The 22,730-nt window shown below is 38.6% G+C and overlaps 1 protein-coding gene across 1 annotated transcript in view; it reads left to right on the top strand.

Moving 5' to 3' along the window:
* The window catches only part of FRAS1 (Fraser extracellular matrix complex subunit 1), a 440,782-nt gene that overhangs the window by 290,821 nt on the left and 127,231 nt on the right, over positions 1-22,730 (top strand). The window contains exons 28-31 of the mRNA XM_068542136.1: positions 1,208-1,292; positions 4,167-4,493; positions 15,743-15,896; positions 21,157-21,335. Of these exons, the coding sequence (XP_068398237.1) occupies positions 1,208-1,292; positions 4,167-4,493; positions 15,743-15,896; positions 21,157-21,335 (745 nt within the window). The remainder of the gene's footprint in view (positions 1-1,207; positions 1,293-4,166; positions 4,494-15,742; positions 15,897-21,156; positions 21,336-22,730) is intronic.

The raw sequence follows: 22,730 nt of genomic DNA, 5'->3' as shown, positions 1-22,730 counted from the left end.
TTCTGAAATGTCATGTGAATGGACACATACAGTATATAATCTTTTGTTTCTGGCTTTTGCCATAATGCATTTGAGATCCATCCACATTCTTTATGTCTCAGTAGTTAGTTCCATGAAAGAACCTTTAAAACAATGGTCCCTATAGTATAGAACAGAATTCTAAACCTTCCATAATGTATTCATCACACATCTTACAAGCCCGAAGTGAGTTCTGAGCTTGCTTTGGCTTTGAAGGTGGGCAGCTCCTACCTTCCCTCCTAGTAGTCTCTGAAGCTGCTGAAACAGGAAGTAAAAACCACAGCAAAGAGTGAGTCTTATTTTGTTCTATTAATTAGGACTCTTTGGTTGCAAGTAATGGAAGTCAGCTTGAACTAGATTAAGCAAAATTGTAAGGCTTGTTATAACACTGCAGGTATGGCTCAGATCTCAAACATATCAAGGGCAACTGGGCTTCCAGGGCAAGCCCAGGAGTTAGAACCAGAAATGCGAAGCAGGACTCAGTTCTTCCTCTCATCTCTGTCTCTTTGCTCGAAGGCTACATTCACCTCCCTCCTACAGATGGGCTTGCTCCACATTCTCATCAGCATGATAGACTGTGGTTCCCACAGAGTCAAATGGCACTGTCAGGCCAGTTCCAAATTTCCAGGGAATAATCAGTCATCCTTCTGTAGTCCAGTCCACATTGCAGGTGTATGTGCGTGACTGGAGGGAGGATTGGGCCATAGAGTCATGTAACACAAACATTGCAAACTGTTAATGGTGTTATTGGGGTCCACTCACATGAACTGGGCAGGGGTTGGGAAGAGGATTCACAGGGAAGAGGAAATCATTGAGTACTAGTCAGAGACAGTGAAAGATTCCTTTCCATTCTCCAACTTAACCATTAGCCTTCAATATATTACTAACCTGTCTTGGCCCGACAACTGATTTTTCGACCTTTTATATATTCTATTTAGAAAAATAGAAAACAAAAAAAACAGAAACATTGTTATAATGAGATCGAAGAATATACAGTAGTTTTACCTGCATCTTGCTATGTTAATCTTTATGTGGTCATTTCTATTTACTGTATGAATAGTATATTACTGTAGTGGTTTGATCCAAATTCTTATATGCATATAATCTGAAAATATTTTTAATCCTTGTCTTCCTAAAGACCAATTTAATGATTGTACTTTCTCGTTCCTTTCTTGGGGACTTCTTTCAGGAAAGGTTACTTTTCCCTGAAAATTAGTGACCAGCAGTTCTTCTCTGAGCCACAGCTGATCAACATACAAGCATTTTCAACACAGGTAAGAAAATGCCACACAATTAATAATTTCACATGCCTACTGATTCTGAAGCACAAATCAAGATTTTCTGTAGTTTTAGCAAAAATGATTGAGCTGAATTAATCGTGTCTCAGTTTCCTCATGAGATGTCACTGGAGTAGTTTTTAGTACTGTGGGTCATAACAGCAACAAACAATGACTGATACATCCATAGTACTCTTATGTTTCTCATGTAATTCTCATGCCAGCCCTGTGAGGTATTATTATCCCCAATTCACAGATGAGGAAACTAAGTCTCAGGGAGGTTCAGTAACTTGTCTATGGTGATATAGCTGACAGAGAGCTGAGATTTGTGCCCAGTGAATTTGGTTACACACTCTGTGTTCTTGACTATTACGTTGTGCCTGACTTTACTATACTGACTCTCATACTAGCCCTTCAGAATAATTTGAAGCTGTACCAGTTGTTAAGACTTCCCTATTCATAGGTGAATAGGTTTGTTTTGTCTAAGTATTTCTCTCTCAGGGATATGGAATTATGTTTGCCTATTTTGCCTATCTATCATGTAGCTGAACCGCATTTAACTCAGTTTGCGGTAGTTAGAGGATCTTATCAAGGATCTATTTAAATGAAGTGCCAGTTTGGTCATCAGCCAAACATAAGTCTGAGGAAATCATGGTAGTTGCTATAAAATTCAGTGTGATGGCTCTTCTGTTCTCATCACTCATCTCCGTCAAGCTGTACTTATGTGTCCTGAATACAAATCGTGGTAGTTGCGCTGAGTACCTGGGCTTGAAGGATTGAACAGCTGAAATGTGCAAAGGGAAGAGGAAGATCAATGTATTCTTAAATTGTGAACAGCAGGAGACTGGGATATCATCATGGGGGAACCCAGATTACCTAAACATTAGATCTTGTTAGTGTGTTAGTCTTGGTTCAAGGAAGGATATGAGATCATTGTTTTTAAAACTGTGATTATTTTGGGATTTCCCTGGTGGTCCGGCAGTTAAGACTCTGCACTTCCAATGCTGGGGACGTGGGTTTGATCCCTGGTTGGGGAACTGAGATCCCATATGCCACGCAGTGCAGCCAAAAAAAAAAAAAAAAAAAAAAACAAAAACTGTTATTTTTATATTTTTGGTCCAAAAGCGAAAAGACCATGGACTATGGGATAACATAGATTTGAACCAGAAGTGGCTGACAAATGGGACTCACAGCCCAGCTCAGCGACTCTTGACGGCATTCTCACTTCAGCGATGACTGAAGTTGAGGAATGATTAGAAATTGATCCTAAATTAATTTGACCTCAGGGTTGGGCTAAGAGTATGAATTTTGTTTAAATCAAAGCAAAAACATATGATCTCTGTAAATATGGGTCAGAGGGCTACCAAGTCTCAGGACTTACTGGCTTAGATGTTTCTCAGTATTTAAGCTCAGGTGTTTTGTTTTGTTCTTTTTGTTTGTGCTAATATAGTTACTCTAATTAGGTGCATAAAAGACTTGGGTAGCTTTTGGCAAGTGACTTCCTAATCTGAGATGATGACTTGCCATGGTTCCCTGATTTTTGTTTGCTTTCCCCAAATCAGTTGAGTAGATGGTGAAGGCACATTTTAATTTTATTTATTATATGAGAAACTTTTGTCATTTTAACTTTTTAAAAATGGATTTTTAGAAATGAATTTTAACTTATTTTTGTTTCTTTACATTTCTGTGATATTTCAATATGGTTTTGAGCGTCTGTGAGATTTTCTCATGTAAGTTAATTTGATCTTTTCCATTTATGGATTTTGACATCACCTTTGACCTCTCCTCTTACAGAATCTGAGGGACCATTCATTCCCATGTATAGAATCACAGCTTTTTGAATTCTCACTCAGGAATCCTGAGGAGTAGCTATCTTCTATAGCTATTATTTGATTATTATAGAGATGCGCTAGTTAGACATTACTTTAATAGATATTGAAATTTCCAGGAGGCCAGGAGGGGTATTGTTAAAAGAAAACCATTTGGAGTAAAGAAAGGCAGTGTACTGAAAAAGCCCTAGATGGTTCAACTTCAAATGATATTAAAAACTAAGATAATGTTTTCTTTGGCTTCTTGCCTTGATTTTTTTATGGGTTTTTGTGTGTGTGTGTGTGTTTTTATGTGTGGTTCATTAACTTTTATCTCAATGAAAGAACATTTTATTTGCCTACTGAAGTTGGTGGGGAGAAACCTGATAATCCTAAGGAAAACATTTTAAAATTTGCCACATGAATTAACCAGGTGGTTGCCTTACGCAGACCATGATCTTATCAGGCTTTATAACCTGAGTTGGGGTGGGCCCGTTGAAGATATGGATGAGACAGCTTGAAGAAAATTACTGGGATGGACCAGAAATAGCAGGAATTCAGAATGCTGAAGTATCTTACTCCAAGTCAGCTTGCTGCAGTGTAGCCTGGAGCGAAGTGCTCAACTCCCAACACAAATGCCAAAATTCCATATCTCTTGTTAGTCCCTCTTGAATGCAGACAACTAATTGAGTTCCCTGACTCACCTCTCTGTTGCAATTCAGGGGATGTAGTATAAATCATGACAGCAGAGACTTCAGAGATTTAGAAACAAGCAGCTCACTTTGATTGCCCCTGATGAATATTATGGTCTGGAAGTGTCTTGAGAAATCTCCAGAACCACAGGTGTGAAGTAACCTCCTTTGCAGTGATTACTATGTTTGACTACACCTCTGACAAATGCTGTGACTATGCAAGAGTTTGGCACTTGGCTGGAGCGTCTAGAGTTCCTTAAAAAGCATAGAAATGGCAATCAGGTTGCACACAGCTGGTATCTGGTCCACTGGATTGTCCTCTCTTTTCCTGCGAATGGCTTCTCTTCTCCTCCTTCCCTTCAACTCCACAGGCCCCCTATGTGCTGAGGAATGAGGCTCTCCATATTAGCAGAGGAGAGAGGGGAACCATCACCACTCAGCTGCTTGACATCCGAGATGACGACAACCCACAGGACGTGGTGGTCCAAGTGCTCGACCCTCCACTTCATGGCCAGTTGCTCCAAACATTTCAGTCGCCTGCAGCCCCTAGCTATCAATTCCGGCTGGATGAGCTCTCCAGGGGCCTTCTCCAGTATGCTCACGACGGCTCGGATAGCACTTCTGATGTCACAGTCTTGCAGGCCAATGATGGACACTCCTTCCAAAATATACTGTTCCGTGTGAGGACTGTGCCCAAGGTAAGTGTCATTCCTAGAGCTACATTTTCCTCGCACCTAGATGTGAAGTTTTGTTGATGATGTTATATGGCAATATTCATAAATTTAAGATACCGGTAGTTATTTATTTATTCAAACATTTATTAAGCATCTATTATGGAGCTACTTAGGACATTCAAAGATTAATAGAACACATTACCCAATCTCAGAGGACAGTGTGTATTTTGTTAGGAGCACCCTTGAGCCGAAAGACCTGTCCCCATGTTCTCTGCCAAAGGAACACTTTTGAAATTTTGTGTTGACTTGCTGCCATAAAAATGCCTCATTGTCCTCTGACTTTTTGGTCTGCTGCCTGAGCATGACTGTAAGAATCAAGTGCACCCCTGTTCTTGTCTGCTCTTCTAGAGTAGCTCATGTGATGTGAAGCTCATAGTCAGCTTACTGTAGTGAATCAAAAAGGATGAATTCAACCATTCTCAACTGAAGTAGGATGAGAAAACTCTTTTAGTAATCACAGGAATCCTTGGCCTAGGGGGTAGGAGCCCGGGGAAGAGCAGTGCTTCTCAGCCTGAGTCACCCCCATGCCACCTCCCTGTGTTTTTGCTGTATCCACGAGTGCCTGTCCTACTATTCACTTAATACTTTTCTTTGAATCAACTTACTTTTTTAGCATGGCTTCTTCCTAATAAATACTTGTGAAATCCTGGGCTTAATGTAGAATTATACTTTTTTCCAAAATATTAAAATTAATACATAACCATTTTATAAAATTTCATCCATGTACAACATAAAATGTTTTTGGATACTACTAATAGGATGGCTATCACATTTTGGGAAATAGTGGGCTAGCACATGCTAGTTCTAAGAGACATGTTGAAAAATATTTTCAAAGCCATTTATTACTTGATGATATTTCACTCCAAGCTCTTTTCTCTGTAATAGCAAGAATGACTCTTTCCGATGATGGCAGATTGGGAGACATAATTTTTTTTGAACTTTTCATTCCAAATACCGGCACCTACTGCAGTGTCATTGATGATTAGCTAGAGAGATTGATTTGCTGAGGACAGTTTAGAAATCACTTGTCACTTTCTCACCAATGATCACTTACAATTTGCAGTTGATCCTCATGAAGGTGAAGAGCTGAATCTATTATGGTCTGCTAGCTGGTTTCTCAGGCTCTGGTCTCATTATTTTCAGCTGCTGAAAACAGTAATGGTGGGAGGAAGCGAGGGCTGAAGATGAGATGGAGCTGGCAGATAGCGACCTTGAAGCTAATCCTAATTATCACCCTCTTGCTATCGCCCTGGGAGATGAGGTTTACTTCTGAAGAGGTGAAGTCTAGACAGACACAGAAAGTTTTCTTTTCTTCCTTCTTGGTTTCTTTCCAAAGATTGTTATGGGATTTTAGTGCAACCCTAGCAGCCATCTTTCCTATCGAGGTTTCAATCTCCATGTTTGGAGCTCAGTGCATTGTATTGTACAACCAGTGTGTGTGGTATGGCCCAAGATTGAAGGGGTTTTCTAGGATTTTAGCCACTTCGACTACCAAAACGCAACAAAGAAAAATAGAATTTTAATTTATAAATAAGGCATAAGCACCGAACTTGAGAATTGTTATAGGGCTTACAACTTGGGAGGCGTGTGAGTGTTCTTCCTCCTCCCCCCTTCCTTCCCTCCATCTCCTGTAGTGCTGTGCTTACCTGTCTGTCGGGTGAGCTAATGGCTTCTAAACAGTGAATTAGGATCATTAAACCAGTTACCAGAGCCCCAGCAGCCATTAGAATGTACTAATAATACACTTGACGCTCTCATCCTGGTAGTATTTTACAAAGATAGACTATATCTTCTTTTAGGAATTCAGAGTACTTTTTCTCATATCTAGTCTACTCGTCTTTACAATGTCTTAGTGAAGAAGGTTAGAATAGAGGCTATATAACCTTATTACTTCTAAAGGATATTCTACTATTGGTGAAAGTAATTTTTGTTTGCTTTGTTTTTAACCTTTATTGGGCACTAATGCTTGAGGTGAATTATTCCTTTTGATCTTCATGATCATTCTAGGATATTTGTACAATTATTATCTTTAATTTTCCAAAAGAGGAAACTGAAATAAAGGAGGTTTAAAAACATTTAAAGAGGTTTAAAAATGTTTATTTCTCATAAAGGTATTTAGTGATGGATCTGTGATTTCAAATCAAGTGTGTTCTGGCTCCTCACACTTAACCAGATGGCTTTTTTTCATTGTAGCTCATTTTTTTTTCCAGCATTTTGGTCATATATATTCTTTTTTTTTTTTTTTTTAAACTGGAGGTTTTTTTTCAATTTTTATTATTTATTTATTTATTTATTTATTTATTTATTTATTTATTTATTTATTTATTTTTGGCTGTGTTGGGTCTTCGTTTCTGTGCCAGGGCTTTCTCCAGCTGTGGTGAGCGGGGGCCACTCTTCATCGCGGTTCGCGGGCCTCTCACTGTCGTGGCCTCTCTTGTTGCGGAGCACAGGCTCCAGACGCTCAGTAGTTGTGGCTCACGGGCCTAGTTGCTCCGCGGCATGTGGGATCTTCCCAGACCAGGGCTCGAACCCGTGTCCCCTGCGTTGGGAGGCAGATTCCCAACCACTGCGCCACCAGGGAAGCCGGTCATATATATTCTTATCCCCTTAATGGACAGAATGGAGACAGTAATTTAGTCATTTTCTCAATGTCGTATCCAAGCAGTCTGGGCCCCAAGCCTCTCCATATCTTCCCTGTGGGCTCACCACATCTTGTTACAAAATGAAGCTATTTATAATCATAAGTCTACTGGAGCCCAAGAAGAAAAAAATTGCCCTAACTATTAATGGCTTCCAGTAGTTGTATAGTCAGCCATGATTGATTTTGTTCTGCTAGCCATTTCTGAAGATGGCATGTAAGCCGTTACCCTGAGGCTACCTGTGTATTAAATTTGGAGTAACGACAGTTACTGGCTGATATCTAGCTGGTGATTTAAATGGAATGACAAAGCGTTTTAGGTCTAATTCCTAGTGAATGGATGTAAAAATTAATCCTAGTGTTGTTCAACATAAAACTTAACCTGGTAAGATAGATGGAAAGGGACTGAGGGATAGAAAAAGGAAGCTTTGTGAGAGCAGAAACTGTTTCAGTATTGCTGCCTTGAGCCAGGTGCTTTGCAGACGTTTAGTACATTTTTGTTGGATGGATAGATAGATGCGTGGATGCAACAGCTTGAGTTAGGCTGGTGCCCATGTTCCTGCCTTTGAATGGATCCCTTGCATAGATTCATCAGCCTACTGGGCACTTCAGCTAATGCTGGGGTGGCCCATCTGAGACTGAGGGTAAGAGCTGTCGGTTCCACTTTTATTTACCAAGTTCTACATCACTTCCCCCAAATTTATGTTTTAATCCTTGACCTGGCAATGAGTAAACTTGACTGCCACCCTCCAGGCTTATACTGAGTTGCTGAGGAGAAAATAGACCCAAGACAGATGTTGAAACATGTTCTGTTGGGGAAGGAGGCAAAAGAATTCAAAAAGATTAAAAGGTAATAAAGAATGCTCTGCTGAACAGGCTTTCATTAACTGGGTGGATTACCAAACCCAAGCCTTCTAGAGATATGATTCTAAAGCAATTCAGAGTCTAATATGGGCTAAAATGTGGGTAGGGAGAAGCCTTGCGCGTTGGTGGGTCTCTCTCCACTGCCGGGCTTTCAAGGAATTACCTTCTTTTTCATTAATTAAAGCATCTCTGAAAATCATGCCCCTTTTTCTACTTTGGCAGTAAATCTGATGATCTTTCTGACCTCATTAGTTGTTGTTTGAGCAGTTATTTTCTGCAACTGGGTAATGCTTTGATGTTAAAAGCCCCCAAGTGTCATGCTATGAACTGGATGGAAAATTCTATTGCTGAGAGCCTTCTCTGGCTGTTTGACCTTGGTAAGGCCTGAGTGCAGCTAAAAGCTCTGTTGGGCTTTCCCTCAATTTTCTGAAAACCTGTCCTCCCATGCGTTGTCTTATAGGGACACAGTTTGATTAAAAGGATGTTTGTGAGAGTTATAAATATCAGTGGCATCAAAATGTTTATTTCCCTGAATAAGAATCTGCCTGTCTCATAAATAAATAAATCATCACCACATATCAAGGTTTCACTTTTTTGGACTTGCTGAATTGGTTCAATTTAGTGTCTTGTAAGGTACATTGTCCAGAGTATACACTCAATAAGTGTTTGTTGATTACAAAATATGTGTTTGTTTGTTTATAAAGCAGTTGAAACCTCCATGGAGAGAAGGTTCTGTATCCTTGACCTGAAGCTGCAGTTTCTGAGGCACATACACACACTGGCAAACACAAAAACAGTGCAATTATCTCTCCATTGTTCTTCATTCTGGTAAATAGCATCTATGTTTCACCTTATATGTGCCACCCCCCATAATCCTTCCCTAAAATCCACAGTGCCCTCCAAGATTAAATTTTAAAAGCTATGGTATAAATGAGCCGTAACAAATTAAAGTATTTTTTACAGAATAAATAAAATGTGAGGGTTGCTGTTATATCTAATTACAGTCATATTCTATTTAATAAAGTTAAAAAAATTTTGTCTTGAATATTTTGGCTTGGGGTTGGGATACACCATCGTATTTGAGCTCATCATTTATGTTCCAATCTTTAATTGGGGAGTGGGGGGAGTTTTCATTTTGTTTGTGGGATTTTTCCTCCAAATGATAAGGTCATGGGCCTTTACTTCTGGTTTACAACATTAATATCTTTATTTGTAATCCAGTATATGATGGATAAACTTTATTACCAGCATTTCTGTATGCCTATTGTTCTATGAAATTAATTAGTAGAACTATTTAATTTAAAGCACTGTTTTAATTATGCCCCCATAATCCCTTGTTGAGATTTCATTTTCTTCTAATGTGGTACCCTGAAGGATATATAAAACATCACTAGGCAGAAGATTCTTCAACTGAAATTATGGCTAATTTCTTGAATTTACAGGGATATATGCAGGAATATATATTGTGCAGAAAAAAAACTACAGGCATACTTCATTTTATTGCACTTTGCAGATACTGTGTTTTTTAGAAATTGAAGGTCTGTAGCAAACCTGCATTGAGCAAGTCTATCAAGGCCATTTTTCCAACAGCATTTGTTCCCTTCATGTTTCTGTGTCACATTTTGGTAATTTTTGCAATATTGCAGACTTTTTAATTATTATTATTATATTTGTTATGGTGATCAGTGATCTTTGATGTTACTGTTGAAGAAAGATTATGACTTGCTGAAGGCTCAGATGATGGTTAGCATTTTTTGCAATGAATTTTAACTAAGGTATGTACATTGGTTTTTTTAGACATAATGCTATTACACACTCAGTAGACTACAGTATAATGTAAACATAATTTTTATATGCACTGGGAAACCAAAAAATTTGTGTGACTTATTTTATTGCGATGTTTGCTTTATTACAGTGGTCTAGAACCAAACCCACAATATCTCCAAGGTGTGCCTGTATAAGGAGATTAAAAAATTGCAAAATGTCAGAACCGCAGGGGAAATTAGGCTAAAATTTATTTTGGACATGTTAGCTGTAGAAATGATGGAGTATAGACTTCTATTCATCTTTTCTTGAATCTTCCCTGACACTCTCCCAAAAGAAAGCAACTGATAAAACCATCTTCTTGCTAAGAAGTGGGAAGAATTATACTTCTTTTCCTTAGATAGTTGTCTGTTTTCTTTTTATGTACTGTAAACAATTCAGAAACAGAGGCATATGTATTATTCTGTTATAAATGTAAATATTCTTAAAGGCTTGTCTGTGGAGTTTGGGAGAACCATTCTAGGCTCATCGTAATCTCTGTTCTGGGCCATACTTCTCACACTTCAGCATGACTCCACATCTCCTGGGATCTTATTAAAACATAAGTGGAAATGCATCAAACTAAAATGCTGTGCCCAAAGGAAACCATCAACAAAATGAAAAGGCAACCTACAGAATGGGAGAAAATATTTGAAACCATCTATCTGAAAAGGGGTTATTATCTAAAATATATAAGGAACTCAATAGCCCCCCCACCCCCAAAAAAAAGATTACAAAAGGAGCTAAGGACCTGCATAGACATTTTTCAAAAGAAGACAAATGGCCAACAGATACATGAAAACATGCTCAACATCACTAATCATCAGGAAAAAGGCAAATCAAAACCACAATGAGATATCACCTCACATCTGTTAGAATGGCTGCTCTCAAAAAGACAAAAGATAAAAAGTGTTGATGAGGGTGTGGAGAAAAGGAAACCTTTATACACTATTGGCGGGAATGTACATTGGTGCAGCCACTATGGAAAACAAGTATGGGGGTTCCTCAAAAAATTAAAAATAGAATTACTGTTTGATCCAGCAATCCCATTTCTGGGTATATGTCCAAAGGAAATGAAGTCAGTGTCTTGAAGAGACATCTGCACTCCCATGTTTATTGCAGGACTATTTACAATAGCCAAGCTATAAAAACAACCTAAGTGACCTAATGAAACTTAAAAGCTTTTTCACAGCAAAGGAAACCATAAAAAAGATGAAAAGACAACCCTCAGAATGGGAGAAAATATTTGCAAACGAAGCAACTGACAAAGGATTAATCTCCAAAATATACAAGCAGCTCAATATCAAAAAAACAAACAACCCAAGCCAAAAATGGGAAGAAGACCTAAATAGACATTTCTCCAAAGAAGGTATACAGATTGCCAACAAACATGAAAAGATGCTCAACATCACTAGTCATTAGAGAAATGCAAACCACAACTACAATGAGGTATCACCTCACACCGGTCAGAATGGCCATCATCAAAAAATCTACAAAGAATAAATGCTGGAGAGGGTGTGGAGAAAAGGGAACCCTCTTGCACTGTTGGTGGGAATGTAAATTGATACAGCCACTATGGAGAACAGTATGGAGGCTCCTTAAAAAACTAAAAATAGAACTACCATATGACCCAGCAAACCCACTACTGGGCATATACCCTGAGAAAACCATAATTCAAAAAGAGTCATGTACCACAACGTTCATTGCAGCTCTATTTACAATAGCCAGGACATGGAAGCAACCTAAGTGTCCATCAACAGATGAATGGATAAAGAAGATGTGGCAATATATACAATGGAATATTACTCATCCATAAAAAGGAACAAAACTGAGTTATTTGTAGTGAGGTGGATGGACCTAGAGTCTGTCATACAGAGTGAAGTAAGTCAGAAAGAGAAAAACAAATACCGTATGCTAACACGCATATATGGAATCTAAAAAAAATGGTTCTGATGAACCTAGGGGCAGGACAGGAATAAAGACACAGACGTAGAGAATGGACTTGAGGACACGGGGTGGGGGAAGTGTAAGCTGGGACGAAGTGAGAGAGTAGAATTGACATATATACACTATCAAATGTAAAATAGATAGCTAGTGGGAAGCAGCTGCATAGCACAGGGAGATCAGCTCAGTGCTTTGTGACCACCTAGAGGGGTGGGATAAGGAGGATGGGAGGGAGACGCAAGAGGGAGGAGATATGGGGATATACGTTTACATACAGCTGATTCACTTTGTTATACAGCAGAAACTAACACAACATTGTAAAGCAATTATACTCCAATAAAGATGTTAAAAAAAACCCAAAAAACCTAAGTGTCCATCAGTGGATGAATGGATAAAGAAAATGTGGTTGTATATACAATGGAATATTATTCAGCCTTAAAAAGAAGGAAATCCTGTCACTTGTGACTGCATAGATGAGCCTATAAAATAAGCTAAGCACAAAGACAAATACTGCACACTCTCACTTATATTTGTAACCTTAAAGAAGTCAAACTCATAAAAGCAGGGTAGAATGGTGGTTGCTGGGTCGAGTGGGGGAAACTGGTAGATATTGTTCAAAGGTACAAAGATCCAGTTATAAGAGATGAATAATTCTATAGATCTAATGTATAGCATGGTGATTATACTTAATAATACTGTATTGCATACTTGCTAAGAGAGTTGACCTTAAGTGTTTTCACTACACACAAATATTTATAACTATGTGAGGTGGTGGATGGCTTAATTAGTTTGATTGTGGTGATCATTTCACAGTCTATACATATATCAAAACATCACGTTTTACACCTGAAATATATACAATTTTTATTTGTCAAGTATACTTCAGTAAAGCTGGTGAAAAAATTAAAATGCAGATTCTAATGCAGAAGGTCTGATTCAGAAGGTCTGGGATGGGCCTGAGAGTCTAAAGTTCTAAGAAGCTTCCATATGTTGCTGGTCTCTGAACACTGACTTGGAAGGAGAACTGTCTCCTAAAAATTGACACTTACACAGGAGTTACAGAGAATTGTACTGATAAAGTATAGTCAATATAGAAATGTAGTAGGAGAGACATCTGGGACATGCATTCAGGGCACGCTGCTTATTTACTTGCTTGGAATTTGAAAAAGCACACTGCCTCGTCGGTCCAAGAATGTGGTTGCTATGTGTGACTGATCTCCATCACATAATCAAACGTGATGGACTGCTGCTATTAGAAAAATTTCTAGCAGTTAATATTCCTGGGTCCAAATGTATTATGTTATATAAAACTGCTGGAGTGAATAGGGGCCTTTCCCCCAGAATTCTGGTAGGTAACATGCAAAGTTATTGGCACACTTTGATGTTTTCATAAATAAGATGGTAAATCAATTGTGAAAGAAAAAAATTCTGTGGCCTTTTGCCCCTGAGCACCAATCACATAGGCGGTACATTGGCTGCTGTTCTCCTGGGCACTGACACTTTCTTGGTGATTGTGGTGAAAATAGCTGTGATCACCTCCTGAGAGGAGCAAATGCTCTCAAGTGACAGCAAATGAATATTTGTTTTCTTCTGTTCTGAATATTCCCCTCCTGGGAATGCTGTTTGCTCTGTTCTGTTTACTGGCATATTTGAAAATAATAGCAATAATTTAGAATAACATCCCTTCTGAAATGCCCTATTTGAAAACATCAGATTTAGTGATTTTGAAAGTATGAAAACTGAACACAGGCAGCCCCACTGATCCCATTCTGTGGAAAATGTCAATTAGGAGGCTTTGGAAGAGGTGTGCACCTTGCAAATCAGCACTTTTTAATGACATTAGCTTTAGCAATTAGAATGGTTGCCTTCTCAAGAGCGCTAAGTAGGTGATTTCTTCCAGTCAGCTATTCCCAACTGTTGTTTCTAAGGGCTTCACTTTCAATCAGTCATCGAGGCCTGTCAGTTTGGCCTCTGTAGTGTTTCTGGAATCTGTTTCTAACTGTTCATTCCCACTGCAATCACCTTTTCATCTTCTCTCACCTGAGCCATTACGAGAACTTGTTAAATGGCTTCTGCAGCTCCAGATTCACGCCAGCTCTAGTCCCTCCCATCTCCCGCTGCTGGAGGTTCTCCAAAAGCCAAACCTGCTCATCCCATTTCCGTTCCTGAAGATTCATGTTTACTTTACAGTGCCTACAAGCTAAATGGAGACTTACACCACAGCTTCTACCTTCTACTAGCCAACCTTAGGGGTCACTTTTGATTCACCCCCTCCCCTAGCTCCCCAGACTCTGCTTGCCCAGACACTTGGATATTTTATTAAGCACAGAGTGCATTGTCTCATGTCTTTGCTTGGGCTGGGCCCTCTTCCTGGAGTCTGTTTCACTTATCCACTTAGAAAGCCCATTCTTTTTTTTTTTTTTTTTTTTTTTAACATCTTTACTGGAGTATAATTGCTTTACAATGGTGTGTCAGTTTCTGCTTTATAACAAAGTGAATCAGTTATACATATACATATGTTCCCATATCTCTTCCCTCTTGTGTCTCCCTCCCTCCCACCCTCCCTATCCCACCCCTCTAGGTGGTCACAAAGCACCGAGCTGATCTCCCTGTGCTATGCGGCTGCTTCCCAGTAGCTATCTATTTTATGTTTGGTAGTGTATATACGTCCATACCACTCTCTCACTTCGTCCCAGCTTACATACACTTCCCCCACCCCGTGTCCTCAAGTTCATTCTCTACGTCTGTGTCTTTATTCCTGTCCTGCTCCTAGGTTCATCAGAACCATTTTTTTTTTTTTTTTTTAGATTCCATATATATGTGTTAGCATACAGTACTTGTTTTTCTCTTTCTGACTTTCTTCACTCTGTATGACAGACTCTAGGTCCATCCACCTCACTACAAATAACTCAATTTTGTTTCTTTTTATGGCTGAGTAATATTCCATTGTATATATGTGCCACATCTTCTTTATCCATTCATGTGTTGATGGGCACTTAGGTTGCTTCCATGTCCTGGCTATTGTAAATAGAGCTGCAGTGAACATTGTGGTACGTGACTCTTTTTGAATTATGGTTTTCTCAGGGTATATGCCCAATAGTGGGATTGCTGGGTTGTATGGTAGTTCTATTTTTAGTTTTTTAAGGAACCTCCATACTGTTCTCCATAGTGGCTGTATCAATTTACATTCCCACCAACAGTGCAAGAGGGTTCCCTTTTCTCCACACCCTCTCCAGCATTTATTGTTTGTAGACTTTTTGATGATGGCTATTCTGACCGGTGTGAGATGATATCTCATTGTAGTTTTGATTTGCATTTCTCTAATGATTAATGATGTTGAGCATTCAGAAAGCCCATTCTTTGTCATTCAAGAATTAAATGGTATTTCCATAGGAAAGCTTTCCTGAGCATTCCTTCCCCAAAGAGGAAATCTCCTTTTTCCTTTATTCTCCCACAGTACCCTGCTCAAGCTTCTTATAGATCATCACTTGTGATGCAACCTAACTATTTTATATGTCTGTCTGCCCCACTAGACTGTAGGTTCTGAAACTGAGGTCTTATTTCAGCCAACCTTATATACCTCAGGCCTCTAGCAAAAGATCTATCATATAATAGGTGCTTAATGAATAGTTCTTGAATATAGGTGGATGGGGAGGATGGGAAGACAGGTAGATGGACAAATGAAAGAAAGAAATGGAGAAACTTAGTCTTCCTGAATGATACAAGTTATGTGCTTATGATAAATTAGGAGAAAAAGTAGGATATATGTATGTACATATATACATACACATGCATATATCTACACATAATTACACATATACTGTTCACAGTATGACTCTAAAGCTATGAATCTCTCTTATTAGGCAACCTTTAGCAGCAATAGGACCTAATAACTTATGTTTTTAAGGACCGGTATTTTCTTTTTTTTGCTTGGACCTAATTCTGTACTCTCTCTTTATTCTAGAATGATAGAGGTCTTCGACTTGTGGCTAATTCAATGGTGTGGGTTCCAGAAGGCGGGATGCTGCAGATTACCAACAGAATCTTACAGGCTGAAGCTCCAGGTGCCAGAGCCTCAGAAATCATCTACAAAATTACACAGGACCACCCCCAATTTGGTAACTCTTTTTTCCCTTGTCATGATTTCATCATTGCATTCAGCAGTCTTGGACTTGCTTTTGTACAAAGCCACTCAGCCAGGGTGTGTTTCCAATGAACTCAGCTTCCTAATACCCCATGCATCCCCTTTAAAGACAGAATAATCACAATAGCTATCATTGCTATATACATATTATTGGTATGCTAAGTAATGTAAACATAGTATATTTAAACCTAAAATTTAAGTTTTAAAACAACTTCATTTTACAGAGAAAGTAACTTGTTAAAAGTCACCTGGCTAATAATATGTCATTACAATGTCAACGCTCAGGCTTTCAAACTCCACCTTGTGTCCCGCCCAGAACATCACCGCACTTCTTCTTGAGACTTTCTTTTTAAGAAAAGACTTTACATAAAAACAGTTCTCAAGATCTCCATTGTTACTTCCACTTCTAGCAAGACAGTAGAGTATGATAACCCATCATCATCACCTAGAAATGATGGATAAAAGAGATTCAGAACTATAAGGCACTCATAGCTGACCTCCCAAGAATACAGAGAAATCTCCAAGTGCCAGACACAGAGAAGGAACTGAAAGCCAATCTGGGCAGGAGCTGATGGCATAGCTTGCCTGAGGGGTTGTGTGTGTCTCAGTAACCTGAGGGCTTGGGATTTAATGCCCATGCAGAGACAGAAAGTTGGAATTAAGACAAGAAGCTCACTAACACAGAGAGATGGCAAAGAAATTTACCTGTGTTTCCCAGGGCTCAGAGGGAGCAAAAAGAGTCTGCTGAGAATTCAGAAATTCAGGCCTGTTTCTCCTGAAGATCCAAGGTTAAGTTATACTGTGTGCATAGTCTGAGAAACCCAAAGCTGAGGCATTAATATGAAAATTGACCTCAGGCCAATGATACTTCCTGGGTCCCTTGCAGAAACTAGTAGAAACTGCTGTGGAATGTCCACCCTCAACTCCAGACCACACAAGATTCTCACAGGTAAAACCACTGAAGATTAACTCAGAATTCAGAATTACAGACATATGAAGAAACAATCTATAGTACCATAACTAAAACAAACAAGATTAAAACCCCAAGGTTTCAAATGAAGGAACAAGCTTACAAAAACTATGAAATAAGCACATTTAAAAAGATTTAAAGATACAAAAGAAGGGATCGAAACTGTAAGGAGATGACAAAATGCTATAAAAATAAAAACAACAGGCAGGTAGATTTTTTAAAAGAAATAATCACCTGAAAATGAAAAATATATTCATTAAAATTGCTTGGCATGATAAATAGCAGAGAAATAACAATCTGTTTTTCCTCAGGTTTATCAGATTTTTAAAATTGTATATTTTCTGTGGTGAGGAAAAAATTAACTTTTGTACTATTTAAAAATAGGTATAGAGTCCACAAAAGCATTGAAAAGCATAATCTAATCAAGAATTGATAGAATTATAAAACACTCAGTCTAGCTGGGCTGTCATTTATTATAGTTGCATAACCTTGAGGAAGGCAGGTGGACCCCCTTGAGCCATAAGTTTCTTTGAAAGATGAAACTAGATATTTTTTTAACTTTTTATTTTAAAATAATTTTAGACTTACTGAAAAGTTGCAAAAATAGTACAAAGAGCTCTTGAATATCCTTTATCCAGCTTCCCCCAGTGTTAACATCTTACGTAATCATAGGGCAATAATCAAAACCAGGAAATTAGCATTGATACAATGCTATTAATTAGTTCACAGACCTTATTCAACTTTGCCATATTTCACCCACTGATTTTAAGCTAGACAATGTTTAAGTCCTTTTCAGCTCTAAAAATCTTTGACTGGTTTGATGTATTAAATTCTTTACCTTTGTCTTGAGCATTAAAAGTCAAAAAATTAAATTTCCTAAAGATAGCCCAATATCCCAATATTCCGTTTAAGTATTAAATAGAACAATGCGGAATTAAGTGATTTTTTTTAAAGCCATTTCAGCTTGATAAATGCCATATAAGCCTGACTGTGACACTTTCCTACTATAACTCTCTTAATTAACTTCTTCCTATGAACATAATCTTATTTCTGTGTGTTCAGAGCTCCCTACTGGTAATAATCAAATCGCATTACCCTTAGGAGCCATTCAAGAGTGAAAAAGGAGGTGGGAATGAGAAGTCCACTTAACGCAAATCTTTTTTTTAAATTTATTTTTCATTTTTTTGGCTGCGTTGGGTCTTCGTTGCTGCGTGCAGGCTTTCTCTAGTTGCCGAGAGCGGGTGCTACTCTTCATAGCGGTGCAGGGGCTCCTCATTGTGGTGGCTTCTCTTGTTGCGGAACATGGGCTGTAGGCACACAGGCTTCAGTAGTTGCGGTGCACAGCCTCAGTAATTGTGGCACCCGGGCTCTAGAGCGCAGGCTCAGTAGTTGTGGCACGTGGGCCCTAGAGTGCAGGCTCAGCAGTTGTGGCGCACAGGCTTAGTTGCTCCACGGCATGTGGGATCTTCCTGGACCAGAGATCGACCCCGTGTCCCCTGCATTAGCAGGTGGATTCCTAACCACTGTGCCACCAGGGAAATCCCGAGATTCTAATTCTTAATACCTATTACATTTTCCCATAAAGTTTCTTGGTTAAAATATTGAGTTCAGTATAAAGGAAATCACTAGTAGATGTTATTTTCTGTTTTTTAAGCCTGGACTGTTTTTTAAACCTGGATTTTCACATATTTAAAGAGTCATCTCCTTGATTTTGTCATACTATGATAAAAGCAGAGGTGAGGTATTACGCAGAAGCTCTCACCTCGATGGAGTGAACCCCACAAAATATCGGTATTTCTCCCTGTCTACTCATGGGCTTGGCACAAAGGTACCTTGTATTCATCATACCCAGTGCTGAACTCTTAACTCTTCATCTTTTCTTCTACCAGCTCATCCCATTAGTGGCATCGCTTCCCTACACATCACCCAACCTAATAGGTGATCATCTGATTCTTCCCTCTTTCGTACCCTTTACAGCCACATTTGTCAAGTTCTGTTGCTTCCACTTCCTCAAAGATTCTTGTATCTGTTTATGTGTTTCCAGTCTTACCTCTGTTGCTTTAGTTCAGGTTCCCATCTTTCATCTGGATTTTACAGCAGACTTACAGTTGACCAAACTGTCTACATAATTGTTAGCCACTACTGTTATCATTTTTATAAAATAAAGTCCAGCCCCTTTAACAGAACTTTCACATATATTCTGTGTTCTAAATCAGTTCGTGCCATTAACCTACTGAAAATCTCACAGAGGCTCCCAGTTGCTTATGGGGCTGATCTCAAGGGGGAAGGAACTGCATCTTACTGATCTTTGAGTCTCCCACCCCAAAGGGCTAACCACAGTAGCTAGCCCTTAACAGGTGCTCACTGACTGTTTACTGAGTTGAAATTAATGGGATTAACCAGCATCCTATGATTCCTGTTAATTTGCATAGTATCGCAATGTTTTTTTTTTTAATCTGAAAAATAGGTTTATTTCATTAGGACTTGTTAGGAAAATTCTGCTTTGCCTTCCTATTATAAAGCAGAATAGCCAGGAAATTGGCATTTGAATGTTTTCTATTTTTCTACTCTCCACATTTTCACTGTGGAAATCTCCTTTCAGACTATTTTGCAACTACTCACATTCATAAACAGTCCACATCCTGGGAAAGCATGTTTATTAGCAGGATCTTATGAACAGAAGTTGAACCAGGGAGAGATGGGTAATGGAACTGGTGACTTAGGTACAAATGAGAAACAGTACAAGAAAGAAACTAGAGTGAGTTGATTCTACACATGATTATTTTAAGAAGAATATTGGTGTTTTTCTGTTACTTCAGTATTTCATCACTATCCAGGATATTATGTGCATTTTTAACTTGAATTTAGTGCATATAAATATTAGAATGAGTATTTCCTTTGAATAAGAAAACAAATTTCTCTGGGGTAATCAAAGTGCACTATCAATTGCCTGATATGTCTAGGGCACTAAGATCTGGGTATCCTCCTACAGAACATTTAAAAGATGTATGCAGTTTCTCTCTCTCTCTTTCTTTCTCTCTCTCACACACACACACATACACACACACATTCTTCTCTCCTTCTTACTATCTGAGCGGTAGAGAGACTTCTTTCAGATTTATTGTTAGATGCATTTTCATGAGAACGTGGCTTCTGTTTTTAGCAGTTTATCCATTCTTCTCCTTGGTCTTCCTTGAAGGCATATTCTCCTTGGGAAATTTTGATTGTTTCTATAACACCTTTGTATTTTCAATCTCACTTTAAGAAAATAGTAGCCTCAGGTGAAGAATAAGCAATAGAAACAGATTGGTGGGGTTGGTGGTGGTGTTTAGATTTAGATTTCATTGCTTCAATTCTAATAAAGTTTAGAAAATGAAGGAGGAGAAAACATGATCAGTTATTTATCAAGGTACTTGTTGGTCTGTGAACATAAAATAACCATGACGGGTAACAGAGTTTCACGATCAGGAAAATGAGCTTCAGATTCAAATCCCAGCTCCTCCACTTTGGACTTGCGTGACCTCAAACAAGTTATTGAACTTCTCTGAGCATATAGAACTTTGTCTTTAAAATGGAGATGACAATAGCATCTTCAGAAGGATTAAATAACATAATAAGGATAACCAACATTCTTTTTAAGCACCTATGAAGTAGGTACTATTATTCTCATTTTACCAATGAGGAACAGAGACTTATAATACCTAAGTAACCTCACCCAGCTCGATGTGGTGGAACTGGGTTTGAACCACTATGTAAAGTGCTTCATGCAGCGCCTGTCATATGCATTCAAGTGTTAGCTATTATTATTTTCATTGTATAGAGCTCTTCCAAGGATGATGTTTTCTGAATTTTTTCTAATTTCCCCTTGTGTTTACACCAAAAAATTTCCTGGTTGGAAAACATTTTCTGTTCATAGACAGCTGTGAGTAGAAATGAATCCATTCGATGCCCAGTATTTGCAGTGTTCACGACTATTTGGTTCTCCTTATATAATTTTAATAGATAAAAGTCAGTAACTTCATACATGAATTGCCCTCGAATGGCTTTTAGCTCTTTTAATTGAAAGACTGGGAATTTCATGTCTAAAGGTGGATTTTATGATATCTATTGAATTCTGTGTTAATATCTTTTCCTTCACCTTGGATAAAAATAAAGAAGCACATCATATCTTTTCTGTTAAAAAAAAGTGGTAGAAAAGGAGACGAGAGCTCTGATTTACTTTTACTTTTCCCAGGGGTCCTCACTAACTGTGTGGCTTTCCTAGGGGAGGTGGTCCTTGTGTTTAATATGCCTGCAGACGGCCCCGCAGACGAAGGGCAGCACCTTCCTGATGGGAGGACAGCCACTCCCACCAGCACATTCACCCAGCAAGACATCAACGAAGGCATCGTGTGGTACAGGCACTCAGGGGTCCCAGCCCAGAGTGACTCCTTCCGCTTTCAGGTACCCTCTGCTTCCTGAATCTTCTGATGTCTGGATGGTCTGATGAAGACCATCACCCTTATCTGTAAACAACTCAGGTCATTTTCTGTGATTGCCTGGAAGTCACATTTGGGAGAAGAAAAAAATGTAACTAGTAGCATTGAGAAATTTTTTTTTTAATCTGTCAATTCAGCCTTCTGGGTGTCTCTACAAGCAGAGTCATTCTACAACAAAGAGGTATATAATAGATAATGGCTAAAGTGTTTGGGAAAAAAGTGTTTTCAAAATGTTAAAATACCACATGGAGAAAAAAATCTTATTTTCTTTTTTCAAATGTTTTTGGAACATTTACCATCTTATGATAAGGTCATGGACTGAGCAGCCAAACCCACTGGGTTCACGTTTCACTTCTGCCATGTGCTAGCTTTGGGAAAATTACTTGGGCAGAATCCTTGTGCTTCAGTTTCCTCATCTGTAAAATAGCATTACTGTAAGGATTTAATGAGTTAATACATATAAAGCATTTAGAATACTGCCTGTTACCGTGTAAGGGTGTGTGACTACCATTTATGGAGATTGGTCAAATACCAGTGCGGTATACTGGATGTTTGTGTCCCCGCCAAAGTTCATATGTTGAAATCCTACCCCTCCATGTGATGGTATATGGAGGTGAGGCCTTTGATTAGAATTAGATGAGGTCATGAGGGTGGTGCCCTCATGAATGGGATTAGCATACTTACAAGAGTCATAAGCGTGCTTGCTCCCCCTCTCTGCTGCCCGCCATGGGGATACAGTGAAAAGTCGGCAGTCCACAACCCAGAAGAGGACCCTCACTAGAACCCAGCCATACTGGCACCTTGATCTCAGGCTTCTAGCCTCCAAAGCTGTGAGAAATAAATTTCTATTGTTTATAAGCCACCCAGTCTATGGTATTTTTTGTTAGAGTAGCCTGAGCCAACTGAGGCAACCAGGCTATAAGGTTGGTTTAATTTATTCTGTCAATAAATTAAAGAACAAGAAATTATTCTGGGCACATTCTCTGACTACTATGAAGTACAATTAGAAATTAATAATAAAAGGGCAAAAAAAATCAAACCATTTGGAATTCCTTAATAATTACTAGTTCTAAAAGGAAATCAAAATGGCAAACTATTAAGAAATTTTGATCAGGAGGAAACAACTTATCAAAACTTAAATGATGTGGACAAAGTAATACTAGGAAGAAAATCGATGGCCTTAAGCTCTTATTATTGAACAGAAAAGCATGAAAATTAATGGACTAAATATTCAACTCAAGAAGCTGGAGAACCACAGAGAAGCCGAAGGAAAGCAAAAGGAAGGCATTTATAGAGGTAAAAGAGGAATTGACTAATTATAAATGCTAGAATTGGTAAATGAGTACAAAACCTGAATCTT

The sequence above is a fragment of the Eschrichtius robustus genome, chromosome 4, assembly GCF_028021215.1.
Source record: "Eschrichtius robustus isolate mEscRob2 chromosome 4, mEscRob2.pri, whole genome shotgun sequence".
NCBI lineage: Eukaryota > Metazoa > Chordata > Mammalia > Artiodactyla > Eschrichtiidae > Eschrichtius > Eschrichtius robustus.
Note: the sequence above shows the minus strand (reverse complement) of the source record. Positions and strands in the feature narration are given on the sequence as shown.